At 43.8% G+C, this 11,239-nt stretch overlaps 2 protein-coding genes across 3 annotated transcripts in view; one reads left to right on the forward strand and one right to left on the reverse strand.

The window, feature by feature from the left end:
* supt3h (SPT3 homolog, SAGA and STAGA complex component) overlaps window positions 1–2,662 on the reverse strand; it is a 7,468-nt gene extending 4,806 nt beyond the window's left edge. The window contains exons 1-3 of one of the 2 annotated variants that reach the window (XM_079249362.1): window positions 2,626–2,662; window positions 2,432–2,514; window positions 1,001–1,083 (exon numbers count right to left, since the gene is read on the reverse strand). In XM_079249362.1, the coding sequence (XP_079105488.1) occupies window positions 1,001–1,080 (80 nt within the window). In that variant the 5' untranslated portion in view covers window positions 1,081–1,083; window positions 2,432–2,514; window positions 2,626–2,662. The remainder of the gene's footprint in view (window positions 1–1,000; window positions 1,084–2,431; window positions 2,515–2,625) is intronic. The other variant, XM_079249363.1, reaches the window with a different exon arrangement.
* runx2a (RUNX family transcription factor 2a) lies at window positions 2,496–6,636 on the forward strand (the record flags this gene model as incomplete). Its single annotated transcript, XM_079248848.1, has 6 exons — window positions 2,496–2,611; window positions 3,972–4,143; window positions 4,232–4,391; window positions 5,020–5,124; window positions 5,225–5,299; window positions 6,290–6,636. 6 exons carry the CDS (start codon window positions 2,496–2,498, stop codon window positions 6,634–6,636), a joined length of 975 nt encoding a protein of 324 aa, XP_079104974.1.
* Between the last annotated feature and the right edge of the window lie 4,603 nt (window positions 6,637–11,239).

Genomic DNA, 11,239 nt, shown 5'->3' on the forward strand with positions numbered 1-11,239 from the left:
CCAGAGACCACTTCCATGAGGGCAAACTAAGCCAAACCCACATCCTCCAGCTCTTTCCTTCTCCCATCTCGTCCATTCTCTGCATCTCTTTCTTCTTTTTCCACATCACAAGCACACACACCGCGCAGGCACCGCCTTCCCTTCTGTACCTGCGCTGTGATTGGCTGTCTGCAGCCATCAGTCATACAGGTGAGAGCAGCTCTGGTTTGGGGTTGTGGGCAGGTTGGCCTCAGCCTTTCAGACAGAACGCTGGTTTCAGGTTTTGGGGTTTAGTTGGGTTTCAGCCTCTGACCACCAACAGCAACTTGTGCAGCCTGCACACAGCTCAAGGTGAGTACCTCACACCTGCATCTTTTCCTCCCAAACCAGGGATCCATTCTGTTGGAAACTAGAATAACTTTCACTGAAGCAATAAAGAAGGTTGAACACTTTTACACTTCTTTTTTAATAATAATTTCTATAAGTAAATATGAAAGTTTACAATGTTTTTCATCTTTCCTCTAAAAAACGTTTTATTATTGCCTCATCTTCCAATTTATGGTTTAATGCTAAAATATTAAAAGTTAAAAACAAATCATTTTAAAGTCAGTTTTATCCTCGCTATGTGCTTTGTTACTGGAATACTCTGATCTACGACACGTTTTTTTAACACCAGCGACTACAAAGAAAAATCTGAAAATGGGATGAAACTGATGTTTTACTGTTTTATTGTTTTTAATCTCACTCAGTCGATAATAAAAAGAGATAAAAGTTTGAGAAGTGAAAAAAGTTTTATAACAATCAATCAAAATAAATGTGTAAATTTATATCAATCAGCGCTTCCATCCACCAACACGCGTGTTTGTGTCGTTTGTTAAACAGGTTTAATGGCTTCAAACAGTCTGTTCAGCAGCAGCAGTCCCATGCTGTACTGGGGTGAGATTTTTATTTATCATGTATATTTATGTCTCCGTGTGTGTGTGTGTGTGTGTGTGTGTGTGTGTGTGTGTGTGTGTCTTACATCATGCTCTGTAGCTCTGGGATGAAACTGGTCCTGGAGGCTGGACGGTCTTTAGAACTGGAGGCAGCAGAGCCAGCCATCGTCTGTTCGTTACAAAGATAAAGAAACCAAATGGAGCCAAATTACGAAGGGAAAGTTTGTAGCGCATCGATCACAGCTAAATGTGCAACTTTTTCTCTTTTCCTGCCTGCTTTATGATTATACCATTTATCAGGATACTGAATAATACTAAACATCATGAATAAATATATATGTCCAATCTCCTGAAATACACAGAACCCAAATCAGCTTTTTTCCCAAGCACAACATTCATCATTGAAGACCAAAAGTAATCTCACACATAAATCTTAACACCTGGCTTTTAGAGACATGAAACATTTTCCTTCCTGTTAGCAGTGACAGGAAGACAAAAAGCTTTTGTTTAAAAGCTGTAAAATGGTTTCATATTTGACATCAAAGTCGCTTCGAGAAGAAAATTACTGTTTTATAGGCAGAAAATTAGTTTTAAAATGCATAATGCTTAGTGATATAGTCTTCTATATAACTTTGTCTCTCCTTAAAAGTTCCACCTCATTCTGAGTAACTTCTAGGACAAAAAAACAGCGTTGCAGTCTCGTGACTAGTTTTGTCCCGCAAACAGAGGTGCCATATGGGGGGGGAGTTAGCAAGATTCTCAGGGCCCGATGACTTGATAAGGGCCCAAAAAGATGTACAAACTATATAAGGAAAATAATTAAACCTTCATTAAAAATAAGAAATACTTTTTTCAAAGGTTGTTGTAAAATATAGCAGTAATATAAACTGATTATATCAAAATAACCTAGTTAGATGTCTGCATTGTGATTTAACCCTTCATAGGGCCCTCAGTGAAATACCTTCAAATTAGAAATTTTAACCTAAAATTGTCCTTCTGGTATGAACCAAGACCTCCATTCTGTTGGTACATTACAAGAAAAAAGAATTTCAAGCTGAATATGAAAGGAAACAAAGTGATCAAAAATAGTCACATGTCCCATAAAGGGTTAAACACAGCCCTATATCTTTATTATTCCCTTTTTTTTTCTTTTTTTTTTAAAATTCAGCTTCAAGCAATTGAAGGGGAAAAAAATCTAGAACTTGCGATCCAAGTGGTGGGGTCTATGCCATTGTCTTTCATTGGCCCAAAAATTCCTTAGTGATATAGTCTTTTATATAATTTTGTCTCTCCTTAAAAGTTCCAACTCATTCTGAGTAACTTTTAGGACTAAAAAAGAAAAACACATTGCAGTCTGGTGACTTTAGTTTTGTCCCACAAACTTTGAACGCCTCACTTTGCGGCTTTTTGTTTAGACTTCATGTGGGTTTTTTCTGGTCACTTTACCAAAACAACTAAACTCCGAGCAAAGCCTTGAAACAACAACATAGCAGAAGAGGTGAGGAGAGTAAACACACCGTGCAGCTCGCGGAGGGACAGGTGGTGTGACCGCAGCGGCTTCCCGTCCGGCTGCAAATCTGAATGATTTCCTATTCAAACTCTGCGGTCAATAAAACACAATATAGAGAGGATGAGGAGAAACGAGTGCAGGAGGAAGGGCAGAACAGAGGCGAAGACAAGAAGAAGAAAGAGAGAAAGTGCCGAATCTCACCGGAGTTTATCAAATAAACGTCTGTTTGTGTTTTTCCTGTTGGTTGGGCTTTCTGCGCAGCGTGATGACGTAGGCACGGGGAGCGCGGAATTCTGGTAGATGTAGTTTTATTCCTTCCTTAAAAAGAAACTATTAAATACTTTAATCAATTTATTAGTTATTTATTATGTGTATTACAATTATTTTTTTATCGCTAGATACAAGTGAGATATTTGCCATAAATACTATATATATATATATATATAAATACTTATGTATTAAATAGTCGTTCATGTCAAATCAAAAGTTTCAAAAGAGTCAAATTAGGTATACCTGGAAAAGTTGTAGTACATTATAGACACATTCTGATATCACAAAATCTGATGCACTTGACTTTTTGCATTTGCATCAGTAGGTGAGAACCCTACTGCCAGTGGAGATGAAACTTTCATTCATACTTTAAAATCCATGTTAAAAGCATGTCTTTACTCAAGTATATGCATTAAATCTGAATGATAACTTTTAGCTTATCTAGTTTTAATCATTTCATTTATTAGTCATTATTTAATGTCTTGTATTGCTTTTAATGTTTTATGTAAAGTACTTTGAATATTTTTTTACATGAAATATGTTGTACGACTAAGCCTTCCTTGCCTATGTGACATCTTGCAACCTTATCTGTAGGGACTAAAGTTTTGTCAGGCCTCCTCATGGTTTTATGTGCATGTAATGAACTCAATCACATTTTCAGTCGATTTAATCACTATATTCATTTTAATCAAAACTCATTTTTACACTTTAATTTATTTGTTGGACTTTAAGTCTCTAAAAGGTCGTGCGCTGCGATATTTATTCCCTGTATGTGTCCTCACCCTCAAGCAACCTCATGTCGGATGACCAGATGCTTCTAAAGTTATAATAAAGATCAAGAGGTGGCTTCTATGTTATCCATGTGGCTCCAAGACTGTAGCATGATCTGATTTTACATGATAAACTGAATTTTTCTTTGGCTGCTTTTAAATCATGTTCAAAAACCAAATTTTTTATTCCTTATGTGAGAGTTTTAGTTATTTTTACTTGTAATGTATTTTATTTGTTGATTATTCTGTTCCTTTTTCATTCAGTGCAACACTTTGGTCAGCCTTCTTTTGCTTTTCTTGGGTTTTAGATTCTTTTGATTCTTTAATTTTCATCCAAATAAACACTGAAGTAAAGAATTTTAAGAATCTTTGAGGTTCTTTAAAGGGTCTAAATAAATAAAGGGGATTTCAGAAATGAAATATAAACTAATTTAGATTTAAAAAAAAAAAAAAAAAAAAAAAGGATCTCATTGTCTGCTCTGTGTCAGACTCAGTGGGGAAATGTAGGTTGGCGGCGACTCCATCCAACCGCCAGTTCGATGAGCAGGAGTCGAGACTTTTCCACCATCGCAGCGCAGCGCCAACCAGAGGCCTGGTGCAGACCGACAGCCCAAACTTCCTCTGCAGCAGCCTGCCTCAACACTGGAGATGCAACAAGACCCTGCCAAGATCCTTCACTGTGAGCAAGCTGTCCTTCAAAACATTCGTTCTCAGCTCAACCATGACAAAACGCTTCAAAATGTTGCAAATCTTTGAACTCTTTCCAGGTGGTTGCTCTTGGCAACGACGTGCCAGATGGCGTGGTTGTTACAGTGATGGCGGGCAATGATGACAACAGTAGTGCTGAGCTACGCAACGCCACAACAACGATGAAGCAAGGTTATGCTCACTTCAATGACCTCCGCTTCATCGGTCGCAGCGGCAGAGGTAAACTCTGCTGCCACACTATTAACAGAACTGACATTTTTATCTGATTTAAAGTTCTTCACAGTCATATAAATAATATAAACAGACAAGAACTTTAAGATAATCGTCTGCTTTGAGCTGCATAAATGAGTCCCTCCAGGAATCAGAAAAATCCCCAAAAACCTTCATGGACCAGAATTTTTCTTCAAATTTTTTCTATATAATTATGAGAGGTGGCAAATTAAATCTAAAAAAAATCAATTATCTGGATTTCTAGCTTTAAAGTTTTAAAAAAAAATTTTGTTGTTAAAATTTTTTTTTTTTTTTTTTTTTTTTCAAATACAAATAATCCATTGTAAAACTTTGGTCATTTTTATTGTTTTTATTGATATTTTTACGTGTATTCTTGGGCATTATAGCAGCAGAATGATGGCATGGCTGTTGTGTTGTTATTTTCCTCATTTAAATCAAGAAAAATAACTAGCAAAAAAAGTTTTGTACATTTTTTTTAGTCTACTAAAATAAGCAATACTGAAGATTAGTGAGAATTGCAGTTTAAATCAAATAGGCACTTAAAAAATCAGAATTGAATCGGGACAAAAGCATATCGCCGAATCAATATCTATGTGCATCATGTTGCTTTTCTCAGGGAAGAGTTTTACCCTGTCAATAAACGTGATGACCTCGCCACCTCAGATCGCCACCCTGCACCGAGCCATCAAGATCACTGTGGATGGACCTCGGCTGCCGAGACGTGAGTAACTAGAAGCCAGAATAATGCTGATGTTTGAGGCGGATTATCAGAGCTGTGATGAGACAAACTTCTACTTTCTTCCCACCTGATATCGTCTCAGGACAGAGACAGAAGGACCTGAAGCCAGGAGTGTTCAGGCCTTCCAGCTCCAGCTGCAGCAGCGCAGCCTCAGCAGGTACAAGAAGTCCTCTTCTTCTGCAGCTCCAGTGGAGTAAAAATGTGTTTTAAACTGAAATGTAGTCAAACATGATGTGCTTTAAATTAGAAAACATGACGGAACTGCTTCAGACTCCGTTCAGGTTCATTTACGTCGCCCCAAATGAGTCTGAAGTGACTCTAAACCAGACAGTTGTCTTTGAGCACAAACTGAACATGAGTTGCTTTTCATAGCTTCAGTTAATTTACAGTCTTGTGGAATAACTAAATTTCAGGACACAAAGATCCAAAATGAACAAAATACACATTATTTGTGTCTTTATTTAACACAATATCAGTTCAGGTTGGAGGGAAAAACTTTCCACTGATATTTTCTACAAAAGTTACTGATTAGAAAACGTGATGTTAAGTAGAACTTCAGAGGATCCAACCTTCCCGTCGTTCTGCATCTTCTCTGCAGGAACCGAAGCTGAACACAGTGCACAGTACTGCGGTACTTCATTCAGTACCACAGGAAGATATTTTACCTCCTGCAGTACTATGTTCAGTACCACAGGTAGCACATGCTACTGTCCGCAGACGCCACCCTGAAATCTCTCAGCGTACTGGCAGAGCTGCTTGAATGAAGATTTCTGACCAGCTGAATATTTAACATCTTAAATGACTCAAACATTAGACGAACACGGAGCCGATCAGGTAAATCACCTGCTTTTCAGTCGTCTTTTGAGATGAAAATGACACCAAGTTCAAACTTTATAAGAACCAAACTGTTTTATGGGACAATCTGACGGACTGTAAACGGCACCAGGACCCCACAAAGCTGTTCAACAGGACTTTCTGTGGGTGTGTTAGTCAAAAAAACCTCTATGGTCAGGCACGGTGGAGGGAGTATCATGGTCTGTGGCGCCTCGGCAGCATTGTGGGAATAATGACTTTAGAATTTTACTGGGGAATTTTCTAGAAGAATCTCAGGACAATCAATCCATTCATGACGTTTGCTTCTCTTCAGACTGCAGGTCTTTGTCCTCCTCTTTGTGGACCAATGAGCCGTCTTATTTGGGTCACATGACCCCGCTTACATCACCATTCACTCCATCACCTAGAATGCACCACCTGCCTGTTCTCCCGTACTCCACCCAGCCTCCTCCGAGCTGCTCCTACCTGTCGTCTCCTCCCCCTGCCCCCCCTCCGCTGAGCCACGGTGGTTCCTTCCAGCCTAGCAGCTTCTACTACGGACCGAACCAACCCCTCCAAACCGCGGGGGAGGACCGGAACGTCATCACAGCTCTGACCAATTATATAGATGGGGCGTGTCTTTCCATGAGAGGGGAGGAGCCTGTCTGGAGACCTTACTGATGATTGGATGTGTTTAGTTGTCTCTGATTAATATGAATGTTGATGTTTTTTAAAAGAAGAGGCTGAACGCGGGTTTTTCTGATCAACTGCAAGTTTTTTTCATTTTATATCAACATGTCGTCTGGAAATGAAGCTGTCCGGCTTTTTAAAACCACTTTGTGGCTCCGGAGAAAGAACCTCCTGCAGACCGGTTTTCCCACTTCTCTGAGGTCAGCTAGTCCAGACCAGGGTCCAGACTAGGATCTAGACCAGAGACCAGTCCGGAGTCCAGACCAGGATCTAGACCAGAGACCAGTCTGGAGTCCAGACCAGGATCTAGACCAGAGACCATTTTGAAGTCCAGACCAGGGTCCAGACCAGGATCTAGACCAGAGACCATTTTGAAGTCCAGACCAGGGTCCAGACCAGGATCTAGACCAGAGACCAGCCTGGAGTCCAGACCAGGATCTAGACTAGGATCTAGACCAGAGACCAGTCCGGAGTCCAGACCAGGATCTAGACCAGAGACCAGTCTGGAGTCCAGACCAGGATCTAGACCAGAGACCATTTTGAAGTCCAGACCAGGGTCCAGACCAGGATCTAGACCAGAGACCAGTCTGGAGTCCAGACCAGGATCTAGACCAGAGACCAGTCTGGAGTCCAGACCAGGATCTAGACCAGAGACCAGTCTGGAGTCCAGACTAGGATCTAGACCAGAGACCAGTCCGGAGTCCAGACCAGGATTTAGACCAGAGACCAGTCCGGAGTCCAGACCAGGATCTAGACTAGAGACCAGTCTGGAGTCCAGACCAGGATCTAGACCAGAGACCAGTCTGGAGTCCAGACCAGGATCTAGACCAGAGACCAGTCTGGAGTCCAGACTAGGATCTAGACCAGAGACCAGTCCGGAGTCCAGACCAGGGTCCAGACCAGGATCTAGACCAGAGACCAGTCAGGAGTCCAGACCAGGATCTAGACCAGAGACCAGTCTGGAGTGCAGACCAGGATCTAGACCAGAGACCAGTCTGGAGTCCAGACCAGGATCTAGACCAGAGACCAGTCCGGAGTCCAGACCAGGATTTAGACCAGAGACCAGTCTGGAGTCCAGACTAGGATCTAGACCAGAGACCAGTCCGGAGTCCAGACCAGGGTCCAAACCAGGATCTAGACCAGAGACCAGTCTGGAGTCCAGACCAGGATCTAGACCAGAGACCAGTCTGGAGTCCAGACCAGGATCTAGACCAGAGACCAGTCCGGAGTCCAGACCAGGATCTAGACCAGAGACCATTTTGGAGTCCAGACCAGGGTCCAGATCAGGAACTAGACCAGAGACCAGTCTGGAGTCCAGACCAGGGTCCAGACCAGGATCTAGACCAGAGACCAGTCCGGAGTCCAGACCAGGATCTAGACCAGAGACCAGTCTGGAGTGCAGACCAGGGTCCAGACCAGGATCTAGACCAGAGACCAGTCAGGAGTCCAGACCAGGGTCCAGACTAGGATCTAGACCAGAGACCAGTCAAGAGTCCAAACCAGGATCTAGACCAGAGACCAGTCCGGGGTCCAGACCAGGATCTAGACCAGAGACCAGTCGGGAGTCCAGAGCAGGGTTCAGACCAGGATCTAGACCAGAGACCAGTCCAGAGTCCAGACCAGGATCTAGACCAGAGACCAGTCCGGAGTCCAGACCAGGATCTAGACCAGAGACCAGTCTGGAGTCCAGACCAGGATCTAGACCAGAGACCAGTCTGGAGTCCAGACTAGGATCTAGACCAGAGACCAGTCCGGAGTCCAGACCAGGGTCCAGACCAGGATCTAGACCAGAGACCAGTCTGGAGTCCAGACCAGGATCTAGACCAGAGACCAGTCTGGAGTCCAGACCAGGATCTAGACCAGAGACCAGTCTGGAGTCCAGACCAGGATCTAGACCAGAGACCAGTCCGGAGTCCAGACCAGGATTTAGACCAGAGACCAGTCTGGAGTCCAGACTAGGATCTAGACCAGAGACCAGTCCGGAGTCCAGACCAGGATCTAGACCAGAGACCAGTCTGGAGTCCAGACCAGGATCTAGACCAGAGACCAGTCTGGAGTCCAGACCAGGATCTAGACCAGAGACCAGTCCGGAGTCCAGACCAGGATCTAGACCAGAGACCATTTTGGAGTCCAGACCAGGGTCCAGATCAGGAACTAGACCAGAGACCAGTCTGGAGTCCAGACCAGGATCTAGACCAGAGACCAGTCCGGAGTCCAGACCAGGATCTAGACCAGAGACCAGTCTGGAGTGCAGACCAGGGTCCAGACCAGGATCTAGACCAGAGACCAGTCAGGAGTCCAGACCAGGGTCCAGACTAGGATCTAGACCAGAGACCAGTCAAGAGTCCAAACCAGGATCTAGACCAGAGACCAGTCCGGGGTCCAGACCAGGATCTAGACCAGAGACCAGTCCAGAGTCCAGACCAGGGTCCAGACCAGGATCTAGACCAGAGACCAGTCGGGAGTCCAGAGCAGGGTTCAGACCAGGATCTAGACCAGAGACCAGTCCAGAGTCCAGACCAGGATCTAGACCAGAGACCAGTCCGGAGTCCAGACCAGGATCTAGACCAGAGACCAGTCCGGAGTCCAGACCAGGATCTAGACCAGAGACCAGTCTGGAGTCCAGACCAGGGTCCAGAATAGGATCTAGACCAGAGACCAGTCCGGAGTCCAGACCAGGATCTAGACCAGAGACCAGTCTGGAGTCCAGACCAGGATCTAGACCAGAGACCAGTCCGGAGTCCAGACCAGGATCTAGACCAGAGACCAGTCCGGAGTCCAGACCAAGATCTAGACCAGAGACCAGTCCGGAGTCCAGACCAGGATCTAGACCAGAGACCAGTCCAGAGTCCAGACTAGGATCTAGACCAGAGACCAGTCCGGAGTCCAGACCAGGATCTAGACCAGAGACCATTTTGGAGTCCAGACCAGGGTCCAGACCAGAGACCAGTCTGGAGTCCAGACCAGGGTCCAGACCAGGATCTAGACTAGAGACCAGTCTGGAGTCCAGACCAGGGTCCAGACTAGGATCTAGACCAGAGACCAGTCCGGAGTCCAGACCAGGGTCCAGACTAGGATCTAGACCAGAGACCACTCGGGAGTCCAGACCAGGATCTAGACCAGAGACCACTCGGGAGTCCAGACCAGGATCTAGACCAGAGACCAGTCCGGAGTCCAGACCAGGATCTAGACCAGAGACCAGTCTGGAGTCCAGACCAGGATCTAGACCAGAGACCAGTCCGGAGTCCAGACCAGGATCTAGACCAGAGACCAGTAAGGAGTCCAGACCAGGATCTAGACCAGAGACCAGTCTGGAGTCCAGACCAGGATCTAGACCAGAGACCAGTCCGGAGTCCAGAGCAGGGTCCAGACCAGGATCTAGACCAGAGACCAGTCTGGAGTCCAGACCAGGATCTAGACCAGAGACCAGTCCAGAGTCCAGACCAGAGACCAGTCCGGAGTCCAGACCAGGATCTAGACCAGAGACCAGTCCGGAGTCCAGACCAAGATCTAGACCAGAGACCAGCCTGGAGTCCAGACCAGGATCTAGACCAGAGACCAGTCCGGAGTCCAGACCAGGGTCCAGACCAGGATCTAGACCAGCGACCAGTCTGGAGTCCGGAGCAGGGTCCAGACCAGGATCTAGACCAGAGACCAGTCTGGAGTCCAGACCGCGGTCCAGACCAGGATCCAGACCAGAGACCAGGCTAAATATGGAAAAGCAGCATGTAGCTGTTAAACTGTAAACATATATGGTGGAGATAAAACTTCTACATGTCGACTCTTCAGGTTAAAACATTTCTTTTTTCATGCTTTAAGTTATTTTGATTTATGATTTTATTCTGATTTTTGCAATTTGTTGGTGTATTTTATGCATCTTTACACTGTTTGAATTGTCTTGTACATGAAAGGTGAAATACAAATAAACCCACTGTTGACTTTTTATTTATTTATTTATTAATAAAAACAGATATGTTTTGTAATTGTATAGAAATTAACTAGTAATAAAAATGATGTAGCAGCATCTTTTACAATTCAAGAAAACAAATCTGAAATACAAGAACAAACAAGCCGATAGTGTGTTATTAAGCAGTCTTCGACTAAACTTTAGACATTTTTACAAATGCAGAAAATTAAAATGAATATTTGCATTTTGTTTGCTTATGAATCCTTAGATAACAGAAAAATCACAATCATGGCAAATTATGTCAACAATAAATAAAAATAATGCAATCTGTGAAAACCTGATCATAATTTAAATATTCTGAAAAAAGAAGACATTAAGTAAGTCGCTTGAATCAGTACGATGACACTATTAACCGTTGGACAAAAGCTAACTCAGGTGCTGATTGGCTGTTGCTGTTGCCATGGGCGTGGCTTGTTGCCTAGAGGGGGAAGTTCTCCTGGTGGAACAGAAGAATATTCATCCATCAGTAAAGTATCTGTACTCAGTCAGTAAAGTAATTTTACTCCGTAAAAAGTATCTACTCAGACGGTAACGTATTTGTACTCAGTAAAGTATTTGTACTCAGTCGATAATCTGAATCTGTTATCAGACTTCTTTCTTTTCTATGTTATCCATGTCTGTTGGACT

This window comes from Telmatherina bonti (genome assembly GCF_933228915.1).
Source record: "Telmatherina bonti genome assembly, chromosome: 11".
Classification (NCBI taxonomy): Eukaryota; Metazoa; Chordata; class Actinopteri; order Atheriniformes; family Telmatherinidae; genus Telmatherina; species Telmatherina bonti.